General features: G+C 39.4%; 1 protein-coding gene across 2 annotated transcripts; it reads left to right on the top strand.

Moving 5' to 3' along the window:
• Positions 1 to 1,737: 1,737 nt before the first annotated feature.
• Positions 1,738 to 19,490, top strand: ncapg (non-SMC condensin I complex, subunit G). Of its 2 annotated transcripts, XM_007238890.4 has the most exons (23): positions 1,738 to 1,812; positions 2,883 to 3,004; positions 3,361 to 3,576; positions 3,666 to 3,894; positions 3,993 to 4,138; positions 4,271 to 4,355; positions 4,769 to 4,964; positions 5,148 to 5,297; positions 5,539 to 5,679; positions 9,545 to 9,668; positions 9,764 to 9,853; positions 9,928 to 10,101; positions 14,098 to 14,154; positions 14,296 to 14,406; positions 15,393 to 15,512; positions 15,625 to 15,816; positions 16,468 to 16,649; positions 17,244 to 17,400; positions 17,564 to 17,734; positions 17,850 to 17,973; positions 18,849 to 18,893; positions 18,986 to 19,052; positions 19,138 to 19,490. In XM_007238890.4, the coding sequence occupies exons 2-23, from the start codon at positions 2,897 to 2,899 to the stop codon at positions 19,262 to 19,264; spliced, it is 3,012 nt and encodes a 1,003-aa protein (XP_007238952.2). In that variant the 5' UTR covers positions 1,738 to 1,812; positions 2,883 to 2,896; the 3' UTR covers positions 19,265 to 19,490. The 2 variants fall into 2 exon arrangements, with proteins under 2 accessions (XP_007238952.2, XP_007238953.2); XM_007238891.4 differs by lacking the exon at positions 14,098 to 14,154.
• The last annotated feature ends 3,072 nt before the right edge of the window (positions 19,491 to 22,562 follow it).

Genomic DNA, 22,562 nt, shown 5'->3' on the forward strand with positions numbered 1-22,562 from the left:
TTAGGCCCTGTCTAAAGATGTTTTTTACCTTTAACTTCTATTACTTTTGTACTTCACTATTGTAAGTCGCATTGGACAAAAGCGTCTGCCAAATGTAATGTAATGTAATGTATGAATAGTAACATATTGATGTCTGGAACAGTGAATAAATTAATTGTTTATTTCTCCTGATTTTGGAGAAGGTTTGTTTAGTATCATTACAATTTATACAATCATTACAATTATTTATACATTTATTCATGCACTGTATTAATATATTGTTAAAAAACTATTATAGATTACTTTGCAAATTATTTTTATTACTTAAATCTTAACCCTGCATTTCCGCGAGTGGGCGTGTCTTGGCATGGGTGGTAGGCATGCTGAAAAACTACACTATCCACTACTTTCTGCCAAGCTTTATTTTTCTCCAAACTGCTTCTGTATTTGTGCAAAAATGCATCATATAAAAAGGAAAGAGCAAAAACAGCGACTATAAGCGGCAGAACCACACTGTTGCAGACGTCCCAAGTCTCCTGTAAGTTTTGGGAGTCTACTGCATATCAGTAATAGTTCCCTGATGCCCGCAAGTCAGATAAAATCTCCCGGAATCTAGAATGAGTGGCCCAAGAGTGAATACAAACGCGCTCGCAGGCAACACAGACTTTTTTCCCCAATCGTGTGTGGAAAAGCGAGGGGCGCGAGAGAAAGGCACTCCCCTTGTGTGAATATTCATAAACAGTAGGGTTCTGATTGCCCTGTTCACTGCAAAGAGTCTGAAAGTCAGCCAATCAGTTTTTTGTGTGGACGGGCAGTGTTTTTTTTCGTCCTAGATGGGATGCATTCAGTGAGTAAAAAAAGGAGCATCATGACTCCCACCAAATTTCACCTCTGACAACTCTAAAGTATATTTATATCTGGTAAAAGTAAAAAAATAATGAAATTCTTGCCCGCTGTTCAGTTTGTAATAGTGATTTTAGCATTGTCCATGGGGGACTAAATGATTGCAAAAGGCTTGTTGAGGTGAGTTACTGGGAGTTATCGAGATGTCTGCTGTTGGGGATATAAGTGAATACGGTAGGAATGAAAAATTCACATAGCAGAAGGAGGGGAGATCAGGTCTTCTTGTCTGTGATTCGTCCGAAAAATTATTTGTTCGGCCAATTGGTGTAGAATGTCGCTTCACCGTGTCATAATTAATATGCATACATTCCATAAAGTTGTGCCCTCCTACAAATTGTGCCCTCTCATAGGAAATAAATAGTGTTCGCCTGTTGTCGCCTGCCACCCTGATTTCTATGATTTTACAAAGACTATTTTACCAAAGCTTTTTTGTTTTAACTGAATGTATGATTTTTATCTAATAATGTAATAGATATTTTAAGATAATTTCACACTTATGAATATTAGCTTCTTACATGTTAAAAGATGTGTAAAATGAACGTAACACCTATCACAAAATGGAATCATAGAAGAATGAATTAATCCTGATTTAAAAATAGCCTTTGACTTTTTTTATGGAAATGAAAACCTAAAACTTAGTTTATGAGTAAACAGCTATTGCTGCTTTTTCTCAACAATACCTTTTTATTCTTTATTTCTTCTCATTAGACTTTCAAAACGGTTAAACGTTCAGAAAAAGGAAAGCAGAAAAGTTTTAATCAGATAAAATTATTATAAAGCCATTTTTTCTCCGCTCTGTCGTCAGATTCTACACATCGCGAGATTTGGGTTTAAACGTAGAACTGTTGGAGATATCGCGAGAGTTGGGTTTGAAAAGCCGCGCCGTTTGAAGCTGAAGAGGGAAGGGGAACAGCAGTGCAGCGAAACGCAGTAAATATTCGTTTATTATCGATTAAATTGCCCATATTTATTTGGTTATTGCGCACTGGTAATGGGGTTTAACGGTGTGTGGATATAGTTTAATGTGCGTTTTAAAGCCTTTTAGCCTAAGGACGCCTCTTTTATTAACTACGTTAGAGAGCTAATGTTTGTTTGGGAGCCGCATTAGCATTAGCATCCCGCTAACGTTAACCTGACTAACTAACGTTAACGTTACTCTGTTAATGCTAATGTGAGTTTTCGTTGTTGGGGTTCATTTACGACTGGAGATGATTTATAATACACAATTTTTAAGTTTATTTCAAGGTTTTCCTGAAGATTATCTTATTTGTATCCAAGTTTAGCTGGCATGTTTAAAAAAGAATTGTCCCTTCCACCTTCTGCAGTTGCATTCGGGTGCCTGTGGCATTACTACTGTCACTTCTTCAGATTTTTATGGTATCAAGTAGTTTTATTGTCAATACTGCATATGTACACTACATACAGAGAATTGAAATTACGTTACTCTCCTTCCTAATTTTACAGTTAAAGTTACAGATAATAGATATAATAAAAGAGAATGGGAGACACTATGGGTACAATACAGCAGGGACACAAATAGACATACATGAGACAAAAACAAGGTGCAGTAGTTTGGGGGAGAAATAGGTATATAAATATAAGTAAAAAAAAAAAAGAAATAGATATGTAGTATAAAAGAGTGGGAGACACTAGACATTGTACTATATGTACAATACAACAAGACACAATAAACATACGTAAGACGGAAGACAATAGTGCAATATTGATGGTGATTGAGATGGAATGACAGTATAAATAGTATATAACAGTAGTGCAAATATGGTATATAGCTTAAGGCTGGTAAAGTGAATAAGTGCGTAAAGTACTTAAAGTTCACAGTTTTTGGGGAATGAAATGAAATGAGTGCGTTTTGTATATCAGTAGTGCAGGTATTGGGTGTGTAGTGCAAGTCCGGTTGGAAGGGACAAGTACTTTGTGTATTGTAATGACCTCTACAAATGATTCGCGAATAAACCAGCCTTCAACTGTGTTTTTATCAGGGATTTTGGTAACCATGACTGCAGACAACGAGCTGCAGATAAAGGACGCTTTCCAGCGAGCTCAGAAGGCCCACAACAACAAGGCCAAACTGGTGGCCAGTCTGAAGAACAGATATGTTAAGGTAAAGTTATGAAGCATAAAGAAAACCTGATGTTAACGACAAATTCTTTGGGTACTGGATACTTCAGCTGCTGACGTCTGTTTAAAGTCCACAAATAAATTAAATATGAGGTTCTCAGTTTTTATATAAGAAACTTTAATACAGTGGGGCACAAAACTTTTAAATGAATGCAGTTGTCTTATTCAGTCTCTTTATCATAGGTGTATATAATGTAATAGTTTGCCATGCAGTCTGTTGGTGCAATATTTTGCTTATAGATTACCATTTGTGGCATAAAATTATTTTTAATAATTTTGGGGAAACAATGTCAATTGTAGTGTTCATGCTGAAAAGTGTGTTTGTGTGTGTTTGTGTAGCTTGAAGATAAATCTGAGTTCCATGAGGAGTTCCTTCGCTGTATGAAGTATGCTATGATAATCTACACCAGAGAACCGGCTGTGGAGAATGTGATCGATTTTGTTGTGAAGTTCACTGTGAGCTTTGAAACCCCTGTGACTGAAGAAGAGGAAGTGGAGGATGATAGTGACGATGAGGGCTCATTTCTGAACTTCCTGCTCAACTTCTTGTTGGAGGTAATACTGAGGATTTTGTTTCACCAGGTCCGGATTAAGTTTTGGAAATTAATTTATCAATCAGTAATAATGTAAATTGCCCCCCACAGTCTCACACAGCGAGCAGTCATGCGGTGCGCTTCCGGGTCTGTCAGCTAATCAATAAGCTGCTGGGCAGTCTGAGTGAGAACGCTCAGATCGACGATGAGATCTGCGAACGGATCCACGAGGCCATGCTGATCAGAGTGACGGATAAATACCCAAACGTCCGGATTCAGGCAGCGCTTGCAATGGCTCGCCTGCAGGACCCGAATGACCCCGAGTGTCCCACCATTAAAGGTACACTTCCATCTAAACACCACCCCCACTCATAATGTATTCCACCATTAACAAATCTAGTACTAAGATTGAGTTTAAATTATGCTGTTTGTGTTTAGCTTACATGCTGCTGTTAGATAATGATTCTAATGCTGAGGTCCGACGGGCTGTCCTGTCCTGTATCGCTCCCTCCGCACAAACACTCGCCAAAATCTACAAACGTACACGAGACGTTAAAGACAAAGTCCGGAAACTGGCCTATCAGGTACACTGCATCAGAACTGACCATTCCTCTCGCCAAGCTCCGCCTTAGTGTCTATTGGAATACTTGTATTTATACATGTTATACATGGTGAAGTTAGAACATTATCTAAGTAAGATGTGTGTTTTGTTTCAGGTGATGGCTGAGAAAGTGCACATTCGGGCTTTAACCATCGCTCAGAGAGTCAGCCTGCTGCAGCAAGGCCTCAATGACTCAGCAGGTGGGTGTGGGTGGGTTTTAAATTATATGTATTTATTTATACATGTCTGTATAGTGTATTTGGATTGTTTGTGGTCACCCCTTCCGTTTAACTCATTCAGCTATGTTAGGCTACTCTAATTTGCACACTGCTTGTCCATTCCCTGTAAAGAAACTTCCAAGAGACTATGACTCTCTTTGAGCTGTCAGATCTTCTCACCAGTTCTCCGAAATCTTGTAAGAAAAAAAGTTCGCTTAGGACAGAAGACGGGTTCTCTGACAAAAGCATTTTTTAAAATATAAAATATCATTCATTTTAGATGAAACAATGAATTAGCATGTGTCCCAATACCTTTGTACGTATAAGGTATTTAAACCTTGAAAAATGAAGCTTTATTTAAATAATTTGATCTTTGAATTGTGTTTTGATTTTAGATTCTGTAAAGGAGGTTGTGAAACTTAGTTTGCTGCCTGCGTGGCTGAGGTTGCTACAGGATGATGTTCTGCAGCTGCTGCACAGGCTGGACGTTGAGAACTGCGCAGACACCGCTGTGTCAGCCCTGCATGCACTGTTCTCTACAGCAACAAACCCTGATGACCTCTTACAGCAAGGAGCACAGTTGGATGAAAGGTGGGCTGGGCTGAGGATTAAAGCTGGGCACAGGTTAAAATCAGACACTTTAGATGGGTTTTGTCATTGAAACATGGATGATAGGTGATGCGACATTCTACTACATCCAGTCCCCAGAGGCACTAGATCCACTTTAAACAATAAATTGTGGTTTATTCAGTTAACAAGGGTGTGTGTGTTTAGGAAGCTGATCCCTGTGGATGCTCTGACGTGTGAGAATGTGCTGTACTGGAGGTCTCTGTGTGAGTTTGTGAAGGCTAAAGGAGATGAGGGGGAGGAGTTTCTGGAGAAACTGCTTCCTGAACCTGCCATTTTCGCAGAGTACCTGTACAGGTAAATTCTCTCTTACCTCAGTATCGTTCACACCTGAATGCACAGCACAATTTTACAGCTACAGACACGAGTTTTTACAGTTTCACACAGCTCTACTTTTTTGCGTCTATCGACCTGTCTATTGACAAACCTATATTGTGATACTTAAGCATATCAATAATTTCTTACCACTATTGAGAATAGATCTTTACAGCTGAGTTGTCATACCTTAAATACTGTGAACTGCGTGTGTGTGTCTCAGTTATTTAAAGAGTATCCCGTTGCTGACGGAGGAGCAGAGGGCCGATATGGGTCAGCTGGAGCTGGTGATGACCAAAGAGTTCATTGGTCAGCAGCTCATTCTTCTGGTGGGCTGCTTGGACACAACAGAGGAAGGGGGCAGGTACAGAAAACAACAAACACACAACACACACTGCATCAGTTACAGTAAACAAATAAAACCACACATCAGTTACTCTGCTCAACGATTTCAGGGTTCGTACAGGTGCTTGAAATCCTGGAAAATGCTTGAATTTTAACGTTCTGTTTTCCAGGCCTGGAAAGTGCTGGAATTTTGGAGGCAGTGCTTGAAAATGCTTGAAATTGTAAATGCATTTACTTTACAACAAATAACTATCTGACTAAATAAGTTCGCTTAAAAATTTACAGAGCATAAAATAAAAAAGGCTTCGCTCGCGCCTCCACGTATGTGCGACTACAAAGTCCGCTTCTTTCTCGTAATCCAAGAGGAGTTGGCTCACGAGGACCCGGCTCTGTTTGCACTTGCGTTTTTTTAAACAGGGACAGCAGGAGAGTTAGCTAGCTATGCTAAAAGCCAAGCTTTGGATTTATCTAAATAATAATCATAATAATCCGGGGTTACACGTACAATTTACTAGTATAAGGCTAAACCCAGCCGGGCACTGTTAACGCAGTGTTACCGTCCTCCAGCGAGCCGCTGTTGGAGCCGATTCAGCGCCGTGGAACGAGCTAATCTCCGGAGATAGCTATGCTAAAAGCCTAAAGCCTTTAGGGGGGGGGGGGGGGCGGGGGGTTAACACAGGTCCAGAAAGTAAAAATTCAACTCAGGGTTTTTTATCTGCGGCAGAGCCGCTCAGGGGGTTGGTACAAAGCGCTGGATTGCATTTTTACTTTCCGGACCTGGGTTACCCACCTCTACATTTTCAGTAAAAATGATTGCCTTTTGATTTAATTTCTTTTCTTTCTTCAATTACCAACCACAATTCTGATTGTGTTCAAATCTCTTGCAGTATGAGACAAAAAGCAAATCAATAATTTTGAGTGTATGTATGTATGTATGTATAAATGCTCTCAACTCACCCCCAAATTTGACATATTACAGTAACTGCTAGGGCTGGGGCGGTATTGATTTTTTATAACCGCGGTAAAAAACTGACGCATCACCGCGATATTGCGGTTAACCGCGAGACCCCAAAACACCCCCCCCCCCCCCCCAAAAAAAAAAAATCACCACAAATTTATTGGTAACAAATCTTTATTCTTCAAACCATACAGCCTACACACAACCTCTACATAAACCATAAATACAGCATAACAAGTGAACATATGCTGCCTGTATAATTCGTCATTGTACAGCTAACCTGTCTTTTTCCGAGCAGACTTTTTGAAGGAGGAGCTTGTCCGCCTCCCCCTTCTCCATCCATAGATCTATTTTAGGGCTGGCCCGAATAGCGGTTTTGAGCTCAGGATATTCGGCAGTAATTGGTAGCGAATATTCTAATATTCGTTTAAAAAAAAAAGACGAATTAATCCACAGCAAAATTTTCCACTGACCCCCGGCCCCGAAAAAAATATATTTCTCACCCCTTTCCTCGGGCCGTTCGGGCTCAAGGCTCAAGAAGTCTGTGATAGGCGTCTGTTTTTTTTTTATTCACACTTCTTATTTCTCATTAAATATCTACTAGATACAGATTATATCTGTACAGTATCATTTATTTCACTTCCCTCCTGAATATTTGGAGTGCATTATGTCTCCTTATGTTGTGTAGTTATGTAGTTTTCACCCCAGAATTTCTGCTGCCTCACACCAGGCTTCGGCTGCATCGCAGGGCAGGAGCGCAGCTGCGTTACGGCTATTTCGTTTGAATTGTGCAGTGCAGAGTATTACAGATTTTGTATTTTTGCACTTGGGCTATTAGCTCAATATTAAATATTTCGTTTGTTTATAAATTATTTTATATTCTTAAACCATGTTAAATTATATTCGATTGGAGGAACTTAATTCAGACATCATTTCTTTTTTGTCCCGTTACCGTTCCGCAAAAAAAAAATCCTTCTTTTAATCCCGCATCAGCCCGCCACATACACAGTTTTGCCGCACCTGCCCCGCGGTCCTAAATAAATTTAATAAAATACATTTAGTGCTTAAAATTAAAAAAAATATTTATTAAAACCGCGCTGAATAGTGCGGTCACGTTTCTTACCACATTACAAAACAAAAAATCGGTGTGTGTGTGCGCGTGTTGGTCCATTCTCCGCTCCTTTTTTGTGCTTAGGGTTTTTTTGTTGCGTGCATGAGAATCACTGCGTGATTATTACAATTTTCTTAACTATTTATTAATGTGCTCCCACATCCTCTGGATTGATTAAACTCCTGTTCCCGCCAATAACAATTCAGTTCTGTCTGTGCCGCAAGATATCCTGACGGGACCCGCGTCATATAATATGTTGATTAAAATGTCGTGACGTTAAGAAATCGGCTCGCAAGAGACAACCGACCAAAAAAAAGACATTAGTTCCATTTTAAAATAATAGAAACCTGTCCTTTATGTTTGACAATTTTTGTTTCACTTTACGTGTCCTTACTCATCTGAAGTTTATTTATCTGAACTGAGTTTTATATGGTTATATTTGTAGCGGTTCTGAACTCAGTTCCGCGTGCTGTGAAAGAGACAAGGCGCAGCGCATTTTACCTCAGACTTGGTCAGATAACAACATTTCAGTAAAGATGGTGGTTATAGTTTTATATCATTGCTTTGCTGTTTGAACTACACTTCAACCAACCTTACTATTTTTCCCAAGACTGAGGCGCAATGCTGCGCGTTCTCCGCGGTGCTCACGCAGAACAGCCAACAGCCAGACAATGAATTAATATATTTTACTTTCTCAAAATGTGACCACGGAACACCTTACATGGCTCTATGGTTTACCTTATGGTGGGTGAATTAGTTTGATGTGTTGGCGAGAGGTGCAGACACCACTTTCCGGCAAAACTTGCAGATGATTCTCTTCTGTTCTGAGTCTTTTTCTTCCTTTTTTCTCAACTTACTGAGCCTGCCCTGTAGCTTCCATTTCCGAGCCAATATTAGTGCTGCTAATCTTCACTCTCTTCAGCAGCCTCAATGGAGACGAAGTGAGCAGGAGACTCCAGAGCTGTTCTGGCCTCAATGAGTACCACGCACCGCGTTTTGCTTAACCCATTCGCCGCCGCGCCAGTGCAGCGGCAGCACAGATAAATGACAAAAAAATTTATATTCGATATTATGAATTTTGAGATCGTTTGACACCAATATCTATCGCGATCAAAATATATTTGATATATTGCACAGCCCTATAGTGTAGGACTTACACTTGACATATTAATACTGAATTCACCACAGTTGTGCTTATATGGAGCATTTTACTACCGCTCAAAACGCAGTCAATCAGATTTGACAGCCATAAAAAAATGCGGTAATGACGGTAATGAGCTCATCACCGCGGTGACGTCCCATAACCGCGGTATTGCGGTAATAAAATTATCGTCACAGCCCTAGTAACTGCTCAATTAAATGAATAGGGTAAACATATGGTGAAGAACATTTGGTATTTAAATTGTGTGGAACTGACACCAATAAATTCATAATTCCTTCTAATTACTTACTTAGAAGTATTTATTTTTCTCAGTAGCATAGTCACTGTAAAGTGTGGAGAATAGTTTTGCGATATATATTGAATATTGCTGAATCGCAGTTTTGAGATATTATCGTTATCATTCATTTACCACAGCTGAAAGATGCTGGAAAATCTTGAAAATGGGCCTTAAAAGTGCTTGAAAAGTGCTTGAATTTTACCGTGTAAAAGGTATATGAACACTGGATTTGGGGTCAGTGTCTGATTTGTAACATATTGGGGAAGAAGGCAGAGGAAACATTAATATTTGTCTTTGTAATTCATTAGATTAGTCTTAAATTATTTATTGTAAGTAGTCACAAATGTTCCATTAACTGTTCCATGTGTGTCTGTAGGAAGCGAGTGTTGACCGTGCTTCAGGAGATGCTGCTGTTGCCCAACACACCACTGTCTCTGATTGGTCAGCTGGTGCAGAAGCTGGTGGGAATTCTCCGTGATGATCAGCAGCGTATTGCAGTGGTGCGTCCGTAAATTTAGACCTGCTTTTACCAAAGACAGTTCTGGTTCATTAAGAGTACTAAAGTGATGGTGGGTGTGTGTGTGCATGCATGCAGGTGGCTGAGATTATCTCTGATGTGAGGGAGCCCATGGTGCCGATTCTGGAGTCTGAAAATGACAACGAAAAACGCAAGAAACAAGTTAAAGTGAGTCAGACCTCATCCTCTCTCTCTGCTTTGTTACATCACATCACAGACTCATTAAATATTTTCTGTTTCAGCTAGCAGAGATGAAGGTGTGTATAATGGAGTGTAAACAGGAGTTGGAGGAGTGTATCAGTCATGAGGATTTTGCGCGAGCGGCCGAGCTGAAGGAGTCAATTGCCCAGCTGGAGGAGCGCCGGAAATGCCTGGAGCTAGAGCCTGATCACACCAAGGAGCAGCGTGTAGAAAAGGTACATATACACACAGAGGTGTAGGTAATGTAACTATATGATTAATGTATTTAAAATTACTAATAAATGTTTAATATTTCAAAATTATGACATCAGGTTGGTTTAAGGGTGTGTTTGTGGATACTTTAATTATTATTATTTTTTTAATTGCAATTTGTTTTAAATGTCTTAAATCTCCCCAAAATATCTTAATGCCACAGACATTAAATACATTACTAAACATAAGAATTTTGGGCTTCTACTTATTACTCCAGGCTTCCACCTAAGGGCACCCGCTCCCTTCATCTTGTGATGAAGTATCTCACGTTTACGCTTATCCTGATACTGTAATTAAGCGTTACTCGATATTGATATTCTCTTCGTTGTTTCACGACATCTGTGCTTACTAAAAGGATAAATTATTGTAAAGAAGTAAATACCAGAAATTATATATTTGTTGGTGTCAGTTACACAGAATATGATTTTTTGCAATATGGATATATTGTCCCATGACTAGTATAGAATTAATTGACACCACCTAACCCTTGACACACACACAGGACCTTATGAATTAGTGAAGGATGATTCCATGGAGTTGCTGATTTTATTTTGGAATTCCTGTGTTAAAAACGTTCTTAACAAAAAAACATTGAGCCGGAGATGATTGGAGTTCTGAAAATCAGAAAGTGATAAAAAATGGGTTTGAATTCATTGGGTCTTAGTGTTAAATATTAATATCACAAACACACACTGAAGTAAGTATTTATTTGCATGGTTTGCATCTGCATGGTTCGGGGGTGGGATTTTGGTGCTGCAGATAGAATACTGCCCTAACCTCCAGCTGCTACTGCTGCTACTCACTTCTTGTGTGCATTAGACATAAGCCCAATCTGAGCCTATGTAGAGTCTGATACCGTTGTTGGGTCCAATGTTGACAACATCATACATTCATCAGATATTGGGCCGATGTGTCCGTTCCGATTACGTTTTAGATTCTATTCCACACTTTACCATGAACTTTTTTCTTTTTGTGTGTAAAATATTTAGTTTTATACGGAGATATTTTAGCTTAGAAAGGCTAAAAAGCATGACAACAACCTGAAATGTAAGTATACCCAGTGTGGTAGTTTAACCAGTCAGTTCAATCAAACGCCTGCAGAGACTGGGCCTGGATTGCAGGAGTTCATGCAGTGAACAAACAGGAAGAACCCACCAGGCTCAGAGAAGTGTGATTTTTCTTCCAGTAGACCATTTGCAGACAAGTTACTCACATTTATTAAAATTTAATGCACAGCTATCTTTTATTTAAATTTTTAGTAGAAAAATTTACAGCCACCTGGAACGTTTAGAGTTTTGCTATAAGGCCATTAAAGATTTATTGTAATCTATTTAAATACAAATGTAGTGTTATTCATACGTGCTGTGGCCCATTACAACCTTAAGCACAGTAACATTAATAATAACAAACTTAAACAGTAAAGTAAAATGATTACAGGGACAAAATATTATTGATGTGTAAAAAGAGCTGTCTGTCCATGCATAACAATAAAGTTGGTTAGCCTGGCTTTGCGTTTGATGTAATCATGTGTGCTGTGGTGCTGCTGTGTTTTTTGGATGTGCTACAGCTTCAGCCCGGACCACTACACTGTCAGTATGTGTATAGTAGAGCTGGGCGATATGGGAAAAAATCTTATCACGATATAGTTTTCCATATCAGTCGATATCGATATGTATCACGATATAAATCAAATCACTTTGTGTCACACTTAAAGGTTTGTTTTTATTAGTGAGAGAATAAGGGAGTGATGGAAGTTTTATCACAATATTTTTTTCTGTATCTCCATAATTATTAGGGCTGGCCCGAATAGCATTTTTTGAGCTCCGGATATTTGGCAGTAATTGGTAGCGAATATTCCAATATTAGTTTTTAAAAAAAACAAATTAATCATGAACGCGAGCCAGAACCCGAGCTTGAACGTCAGCCTGACTCAGGCGCTGCATGAACTCGGGCTTTTTTCCAATTTTTTCCAATTTTCCATGACTGAAAAAAAATCTTGGGCTATAAGCTCAATATTAAATATTTCGTTTGTTTAGAAATTATTTTATATTCTTAAACCATGTTAAATTATATTAGATTAGTAGGGCTGGCCCGAATAGCGTTTTTTGAGCTCAGAATATTGGGCACTGATTGGCAGCCAATATTGGAATATTTGTTTTTAAAAAGACGGATTAAAAACTGATTAAAGTAAAACAAAAATTGCAACTCGGCCCCTTTAATTCACCACAAAGTTTTCCAAGACCCAGCCGGAAAAAAAAAGATTTCCCACCTTTTCCTCAGCTGGGTCGGGCTCAAAAAATGATTTGTGATAGGCTGTTTTTTGGTTTGTTTGTTTAAGCACTTAGGCTTTTGTACTGCTGCAGTGCAATATTTAGATTTTATATTCTGAAATTCGTTAGGTTTTATTTCTTTTAGCATTTTGAACTTTTTTTCCAATTTCAAATTTATTTTTTTCTGTTCGTTATGTTCTATCGGTCCTTGCGTTTTTTGTAGTTGAAGTTGAATTTAATATTGAAGTTCAATATTTCTAATTTATATTTTGAAATTCGTTAGATTATATTTATTATTGTATTTTGAGCTCACTTTAGTTGGTTATTTTCCAAATTCATATCTATTTTTCTGTTATTATTAAATGTTATTAGCTTATTAGCTTAGCTTGTCATTTAGCATACAGAACTTCTCACGGATTTTTAATGAATGTTGATTTATTAATTTAAAAGCTGTACCTTATTAAAAGTATTTTAAGCCAGACAGACACTGTGTGATTTTTTAATGAGTTTATCTGCACTTTTAAATGGTTTGTCCTGTAGGAAACGCACACGATTTGTATGCTGACACTGTTGTCTGACTGAGGAGCTGCTTTCCGTCAAATGCAGCCTGTAGGCAGGAAAAAATCCAGCCAGAACCGACCATATCATGAGCCAGTTTTAAAGCCAGTAATTTAGTAGAGCATTAAACTACAAATCTGAGATGTACCTGCTGTACTTCTTAATCTCTGCCCCCAAAACGGTCCATTAACTTGCTTGACAGACGCGTCAAATCCCCCGCGAGCACGCGCGGCGCACAGCGCACCGATTAATTCATGCGTTGAGCTTTAAACGCGCAGCTGAGCTGTAATTGGGGAAATATCACAAAAATCACAGTGTGATTTGTTACATTAAAAAAAAGACCATTTTCTTCCGCCTAATCTGAGAGGAAAGCGGTGTTCTCGACCGGCCCGAGTTCATGCAGCGCCTGAGTCAGGCTGGCGTTCAAGCTCGGGTTCGGGCTCGCGTTCAGGCAGATAATCTAAATGATAAATGATTTTGTGTTTTTGCACTTGGGCCATAAGCTCAATATTAAAAAGTTCGTTTGTTTAGAAATTATTTTATATCCTTAAACCATGTTAAATTATATTAGATTAGAGGAAAGTCATTTAGACATCATTCTTAAGGTGTTTTTGTCCTGTTACCGCTCCGCAAAAAAAACTCTTCCTTTAATCCGCGCCCCACATACACATTTTTGCAGCACCTGCCCCGAGGTCCTAATATAAATTGAATTAATTACATTTAGTGCTTAAAATTTACTTAAAATTTATTTAAAACGTGCTGAACAGTGCGGCCGTTTATTCCCAAAGTACAAACACTATGGTTGTTTGCGTGTGTCGGGCCATACTCCACTATTCTTTAGGGTTTTTTGTTGCATGCATGAGAATAACTATTACAATTTTCTTAACTATTTATTAATTTGCTCCAGCGTCTTCTGGATTGATTACACGTTGTGTTTTCGTTGTTTGCCGCGCCACTTAGACGGAAATGGAAATGAATGTTTATCGAATTCTATTGCACAGGCTTATCATCGTCATCGAGGGAAAAATTATCGCGAAACAAATCGATATCGTTATATCGCCCAGCACTAGTGTATAGTATGTATATCCATTTGTATATATATATGTGTGTGTGTGTGTGTGTATTCGCTAGTCTCAGGTGTCTGGTCCAGAGTGCTCCCGCATTCTTTCATCTGTAGATTTTATGAAGGTAAACAAAGCAGCCGTTATCATGTAATATAATACAGGAAATTGAAAAAATGAACGAACTCATTACAAATCAATCAGATTCAAGATGAATCAATGAATCAGTCAGATCTGGAATAAATACCAATCTTTCTTTGTGTTTCAGAATGATCCAGAGACTCTGCTAAAGTGCCTGACGATGTGTTCCGAGCTCCTGAAACAGATGAACATCAACCGACGGATTTGCCCAACCATCACTGCAATCATAGAGTCTCTGGTAACACACACACACACACACACACACACACACACACACACACACACACGTACACACTAAACTTCGATACATAGGGGTAAAGAGGCTATGCATTGATGTCTGGTCCCATTTGAACAAGCCAGCTTAGTTGCAAATCATTTCACAGAGTGGTTGTGCTTCCCAGGGCAAACATACAAACCGGTGATAAAACAAGTGATTTATGAGCTCAAACCCATCCACGTGACCCAAAAAAACCAATACTAACTTTGCCATTAATCGCTGCAAAAATATATTACATAGTACTTCTCAGTGGAAAAAACATTAACAATCAATCAAACATCAAAACTGGCTGTTTGTACATCTCTAATCATCTAATCTGACACAAGCATAAATTGGCATTTTTGGTGAACCATAGTAATTGAAACTCCAACCGTAAAATAGTGTTAATGGTCCTCTGATTAGGAGTTGTTGTGGCAGGAAATGTACTAAGCCAGTCCTGTTCAGTCTTGATTCTGGAATACCACTGTCCTGCTGGTTGTAGTGTTTTCCTGCTGTTACGTTCCCAATTTATCTAGTCCCTAACCTCAGTGAGGGCCGCTGAGTTAGATTGTTATTTAAGTGGGTCTGTTATCAGTATGACATTCAAACCTTCAGTACAGTGCTACACCAGGACTAGGACTGAGAACCACTTCACTAAGCAGAACCTGGAAGGGACACGTTTGAATTATGGCTTCCAATTGGTTCTGTGAATTGTTAGCATCTCTCTTCTTTATCTTTTGGTGGTATGTAATAGAATTTCTCACATTTCTTTTTCTGAATCTGTTTGTACTGTAATTCGCACAACTCTTTCCTAACACCATTTATGTTAAATGCTAATACTCATTTTGTCTTTCTGCCTCTCGGTGGGCATGATTGCAGGGTCTTTACACATGCATATCCACTATTGAACGTGAGCTGTCTGTTGAATCAACAAAAGTGCAACTCTGTTCTGTGTCTTTGGTCTGTAGATTCTGCCCAGTGTGTCCAACGCCAACCCTGCTGTGAGAAACATGGCTGTGGTGTGTTTGGGCACGGTAGCCCTCCACAGCAAAGACCTGGCAAACACACACCTGGTGCTGCTGCTGCAGGTATCTCTCGCACACACAGATTCTGGTCCTCTCATGTTCTGTTCTGTTCTTTAAGTGTAAATTGTTTCTGTACTTTCTAATAAGCTAAAGTCAGTAACATGCATGTCTGTAGATAACACAGCTGGATGAGCCAAAGATCAGAATCAGCGCTCTACGGGCTCTGATTGACCAACTGCTTCTGAATGGTCTGAGGATCCTGCAGGCTAAGCCCTCTGAGCTGCTGGACTCAGACAGGCCGGTGGAGGAGGAGGAGAGTCCTGTGCAGAACATTCTGAAGATGCTTTCAGAGTTCCTGGACAGTGAGGTATATTATTTCCAAATGGTGATGGTTCTGCTAAAAAAAAAACAAATATAGGTTAGCAAAGGCTAGATTTACTAACAGGTGATTATTTTATTCAAACAAAATTACTGTTTCACCTTAAATTCTGTGGCAGATCCAGCATTCATGTCTGATTAGCCAGAATGTAGATGCTGCACAGTTTTAAGGTAGAACGGAAGATTAGAACAAGCTGCTGGATTTAGCCTTGCCTCTTCTCAAAATAAGACTCTAGATTCTGTGAGTTGTGACACTGTATTAATACATTTTTACGTGTTATCTAAAAGAGTAGTAACTCTAGCACGGGAGAGGTCAGTATTATAAATATATTAATTTTATATTATTTGAGGAGAGTCAGAACTGTGCGAACACAGTAAAACCTGTATAAAACCATCCTTAAAAAAATACAATAATTTATAATTTTTTTTATTAACAGTAGAAACTGGCTCCCTTCAACCTTACAAGTAGCTTGTCACTACCACATAAGTTCTTTACTGATTCCTTCTGCAGGTTCTATATGTAAATATACAACTCTCAATAACCCCATTTTTGAAAATGATACTAAAACAGTACGATACAGAATAATTTCGAAATATTTATCCATTATCCATCCAGCATTTTGTTGACTTTGTGTTTAAGATCTGTGAGCTGCGCACTGAGACTGCAGAGGGTTTGGCTAAGCTCATGTACTGTGGGAGGATTGTTAGTGCAAAGCTGCTCTCCCGCCTGGTGCTGCTGTGGTACAACCCTGTGACTGAGGAGGACCAAAGGCTGCGCCACTGCCTTGGAGTGTTTCTGCAGCTGTACGCCCGGGAGAGCAGGTACACTCTCACTCCCAAACCTTGGGGAGTATAAATAAGCTTTATTCACGTTGCATTTTAAACATTTTGCCAATATAGAGGCTTTAGTATGACTTAAGTCCAAGGTGGTACCATATTATGTGTGCTCTATAAACTCTAAACAATTTTACAGGTATGCTCAAACGTGTCCTACAACATAACCAGCATTATCTAGGAGAAAGAGCAAACGTTATTCGTACTACTTGTACTGACCATAATTTATTTCCTGTGGATGAGGAACAAATTGCTAATGATTCTCTACATAAACTAAGGGCCGAAGAATGACTTAAGCCTTGGATACACCACATGAGGTTAAAGTGGTATCATATTATAAACAAACTGGGTACCTCAAACAGACCTGTATGCATTTTTCTTTGTAACAGGTTTGTATTTCAGCCTCCTAGTACGCTTATGATTCCATGTTCTAAAGTACGCAGATTATTTGTCATTCCCACTGACTAAAAATAGATTGAAGTGAGGTCATGGATGTAGAAAAGAAATTGGTCAGCACGGTGTGTAGAGGCCTGTTTTAAAGTGTAAATGATTAAAAGTATATTTGTGTTTTCTCACACTTAGGACTCACCAGGAGTGTGTGGAGGAGAGTTTCCTGCCAACAATGAGAACTCTGTTTAATGCTCCTGCCACCTCCCCTCTGTCTGAGATCGACTCTTCCAACGTAGCTGAACTCTTCATAGAGCTCACGCGACCCAGCGGCCTGCTGCAACCAGTGCAGGTACATTTTTATCTCTGCGGAGTTAACCCCTTTACAGTCTAACCCTTCATACCCACTGTCTTTCCTGTGTAAATACCAGTGTAAATGTTTTAATTGATCACATATTGGTTCTGGATCAGCTGCAGAAAGGTATTTAGTATCTGTGATGGTTGTATGCGTGCAGGGTGCAAGTGTTCACGATTCTCTGGCGGTGCGAGTGTGCAACGAGGTTCTGCGGGACCCTGACGCCCCGGAGGTTCGGCTCTACTGCAAAACCCTCGGCAGCCTTGAGATTAGCAATGAGCCGGGACCAGCCAATCAGGAGCTTCAGCAGCTTCTCACAGAGATATTGCAGGTAACTCACACAAAGACAAACACGCTGCACTGATTTTAGAATTGGATTGATTGTCTGCCTGTCAGAGACTTAAAAAAACCCAGCCTCACTTTATCGTGTCTGTCTCTGTGTGTAGGAGGTGAAGGATAAGTACTGTGTGAGAGCACTGGAGAAAGTTCTGAATCAGCTGAAAGGATCATCACGCAGTAAAGCTGCAGCTCAGGATGCAGTCCTCACAGCAGTGGACGACAATGCCAGCGGTACCCACCACCTCCTCCGTCCTCCTCTTTGTCATTCACGTGGCTTCATGTTGTTCTCCCTTATTGTTATTAACCTTCATTATTAACTCTTCCCTTACAGTTAACCCTCTTCCATCACTTTCCCCTTTACTGATATTAACCCTTCACCATATGTTACGCCCATTTCCAATGCTGTTATTAATCCTCCTTCACCGGATTGTTCCCCTACTTTCTCCGCCTTTACGTTCCTCCTCTTTCCCCACTTTCTCCTTCTCCCTTATGGTTAACCATCCTGCCCCACCCAGTCCTCCTCTCTTATTGCATCACTGATGCTCTTCTTCTCTCTTACTGTTATCTCACCACATTAATCACTCCACTTCCCATCTGACTGTTGACAGTCAGTTACTGTTAACCCTCCTTCACCACTCCCTCCTCCTTACCTGTTAACCCTCCTCAGTCACCACTCTTCTTACTACTATTAACCTCGCACCTTCACCACTCCTGGGTGTTAAGCCTCCTTCACCTCCACCTACTACTTCCTGTCTGTCATTAACCCTCCCTTCTCCTCCATCTCGTTTTTTCCTGACTGCTATTAACCCCTCTCCTCCACCACTACCTCCTTCTCCCTGACTGTTTTTAACTCCACTCTTCCTCGTACACCACTACCTCCTTCCTGACTTGACTGCTATCGTTGTTCCTAACTCTCTCCTACACCACCACCTCCTCCCTGTATGTTAAGTCTCCACCACCACCCCCACCTCCTTATCCCTGACTGTTATTTACTCTCCTCCACCACCACATCTTTGTTTCTGACTGTTCTTACCCTCCACTGCCTGCCACCACCATTATCCCCTCTTCTTCCTCCATCTGTGCTAAAATCCACACTGTTTTTACAGAAGCTGTGAATGAAGATGAGACCAAACCCAAACGGGCCAGGAGAGGTAATGAACCTTCACTCTTAATCCTGCCTTTTATCAGTGTCAGCTCTTCTCGCATTCCCTGACCTTCTCTTCTACTATGATACTTCATCCAGGTCAGAGGAAGACCACTGCAGCCAAGGTCCCAAAGAAGAGTGAGTTGAAAGGTCATTCTGATGAAAGGTGAGTTAGATCCTTTTCAGCTCCAAATACAAACACAGGCCAATTACACTGTCACTAACTTTACTGTGTGTGTGTGTGTGTGTAGTGATGAAGAGAACGTTCCAGAAACTCCTCCTCCGTCAGTTCGGCCCAGCCGTCGGGCTAAAGCTGCTGCTCTGGACAAAACCAAGCAGGACCTGACTCTCCTCATGAACAGAGAGGCCAGCTCCTAGATCTGCAGACTAAAAACAACAGACCCATTCCTCGCTCTCTCGCTCTCTAATACTCACTCTCTAATACTCGCTCGCTCTCTCACAAACATTGTATTAACTTTACAATATATGTTCTGTGTGTTATTTTAGTGTAAATTCTAAAAGGTCACCCATTGGCCGTTTCAGACTTTTTTTTTTTCCTTTTTTTTTTTCCTGTATCAATAAACAAATGTTTTCTTCTGAGAAATGAGTTCTGTGTGATCTGATGTACTGTAGTAAAGAAGTATTTTATATTATGGTATATATTCTGAGCTCTGTAGACTGGGAGTCCAAAACAGTCAGAATTAAGTTTTTAATCCTTTGTAATGAAAGTCTGGATTTAGGAGGTTGTCTGCAGGTAATATACTGTCAGTGGCATTTTATTTGACATAAAAAATTTAGCTAAACAGAAATCAAACCTTTTAAATAATTTATTTTGCAAGGAGCACAGTATTTGTTTATCCTGTCCCATGAACAAACCGTATAATTCCGAACTGAATAAACGTTTGTATTTAGTCAGTTTCAGAGAAACTCTAGCGGGACAATACCCACTTTATTAATGTTTTGCGTTTATTTGACCACCAGAGGGCGCGCCTGAGTGAATCTAAAATAAATGCATTCAAATGGAGCAATTGAGCAAAATCAATAGGCGTTTGTTCTTTTTAATATTGAACATTGATCTCATTTGCAAATGTTTCAGTACCACAAACATACTATTTAAAGCGTTTAAACTCTAATTATCAACCTAAATGCGCTCTGTCTGTTACTCTAGCATCAGATCACCATCCAGTCAGCTCACAGTATCAGTAGTACTAGCGTCATACACAGTCTATTGTCTTTACTGATTAAAAATGTTTGCTGTAGAAAAAAATATTTTATTTATTATTTTAAGCAAAATAATTTATTATACTTTTCGAAATAAAAAATATCCTAAGCAAATAGTTAGGTTTTTTTTTTTTTTTACCGCTGCACTCTATTCACCTCATTCATTCATTCATTCTGTTTTGAACTCCCTCGCGGGCTCCCTCTAGCGGCGCGCGCTCATTTTCTGATAAAACGGCGGAGATGAAAAATGAATAGTCTCTCTATAAACTGGCTCTAGCAGAGAAACTCGGGAGAGGAGAATACTCACTTTAGGACAGGGGTCTCAAAGTACCGGCCTGCGACGCGGTTTCATAAGGCCCCTCATGGGTTAACAAAATAAGCATACATCTGGCCCGCAATTCAATTTAATTATTTATGCTTTATTATGTTCGTTTTCATATTTTATCTTAACTTGTATTTTGGTGTGTGTGTGTGTGGTTTTTGTTTTTTTTTGCTTACGCTGCGTTGCCTGCTTTAACAGTCTTCAGTAGCCTTCAACAGTCTAACCTTGCTGCTGTGGTTTGTCCACTAAACTCCGTAGTTATAAACATCCTGAGGTTAGCAGCGCGCTAACTGACCTGTTTATAATGTAATCCCAGCAGTGCCTCCGTGACGGCTGCTCTAAACGGCTGCTGTTAGCTGCTTGGGCTGAAAGATGAACTGTAGAGAGCTGTATTATCCGGTTAGTGGGGTTATTTTATTTCATACACAGAAGAACTTACAAATTTTTAAAAACGCTCCAGACTGGCTCAGCTGAGCCCTGGTAGCCCGTGGCTGGGCTGTAGCTCTGACTCAGTAAAGACTGCGGGCTTGTGCTGCTGCTGCTGCAGCTCCTACTAGTGGTTGGATGAGGAACTGCTAAATCTGAGGAAATGCTAAATCTGTCACATGTTCTTAACAGCTTACAATTTTTGATTTTATATTTATTAAGCCTTATTTCAGTATCACACGTTTTGATCAAAGTTAATATAACTTGTATTTTATGTCCTTTATATTCACTTGACTAGTTTGGTTCTTGATTGATGGAGTTTTTGGATTTCATAACATGACAAATTAAAAGGATTTATTTTAATAGAGCAACAAGCAAACATTTTTTCCATGCAACTGTAATATTTGATTGAATAAATAATATATTGAGAGTTATTTAACATTAAGGAGTAATCACATTCATTTTATATTACATCTAGTTACATTTTCTTATATTTATAAGTTACATGGACCTCAGAGGACAGCCAATATGCCAATGTGGCCCTCGGCCAAAATGAGTTTGACACCCCTGCTTTAGGATCTTTTTAGGAATTGCCAGACTATCCGGAGAATGCTCCCGAGTTAATCCAAAATAAATGGAGCAATTGAAAATCAGAATTTATATATATTAAAAACAAATTACTCATTTTCTCAACACAGAACAATATCAAATGTTAAGTACATAACACATAATTTTAACAATATCCAGTAATAAACCTATTCATTAAATTTGCTTTGGCTGTATCTTTAGCAGGTAACCAACTAGTCAGCTCACAGTAGCAGTAATTAATGCTTGCAAATCTACTGCCCACAACCTGTTTGCTGTAGAAAAAAATTAAAAACCTTTGCTTTTTAGCAAAATATTTGATTCTTCTGCCTAGAGTTAAAGGAATAAATGTAGTTAGTTACCTTTGTTTATTTGATCTTTGCCTATTAATACCATTCACCTCCATTTATTAAAGACTTGTGGATTTATATATGGATTTATGAAGCAACTGTACAAAATCATGGTTTATAGATGTTTGATAATATTTATTTCTTTTTTTTATACTGATTTTTTTTCTCATTTTCTTAACACTTAACAAGTAATATAATACAGGAAATTGACAAATCCTGCACCTAACAGCTGGGGTTATGCATAGGGCTCAGCCAGGATCTACTACTCACTCACCTAACAACAATAGCAAAACCACCACAATCTGATACTGGCTCGACAAGAATCCAGAAGCACAGCCTAACACTATGTTCATGGTCCATTGCCTCAACTGCCAAGTAACAGACCTACCAAAAAATAACCTATGAACAAACAGAATCCCTCCTTAATCTAAGCTCACTTCCTTTAACTATGGCAACAACACACTTACCTAAGCACAATCACACACAATAAATCACATTATAAGTTGCGTGAGCAGAACACAGCAACCACTACCATCTGATACTGGCTCGACAAGAATCCAGAAGCATAGCGAACTATGTTCATGGTCCGTGCCTCAACTGCCAAGTACTCAGACGTCTACAAAAACTCATGAGACAAATTATTACAAGAGCAGGACCACACCAATCCCCTTCATCCAAACTTTAACACAAACTTCAGTGCAAGCTCTTCTCGGGGGTCATCAGGCAGGCACCTTCCTTCGTCAGTGTTTCGCTGAATTAATAAGTGCTTCAG

This window comes from Astyanax mexicanus, chromosome 17 (genome assembly GCF_023375975.1).
Source record: "Astyanax mexicanus isolate ESR-SI-001 chromosome 17, AstMex3_surface, whole genome shotgun sequence".
Taxonomy (NCBI): Eukaryota; Metazoa; Chordata; class Actinopteri; order Characiformes; family Acestrorhamphidae; genus Astyanax; species Astyanax mexicanus.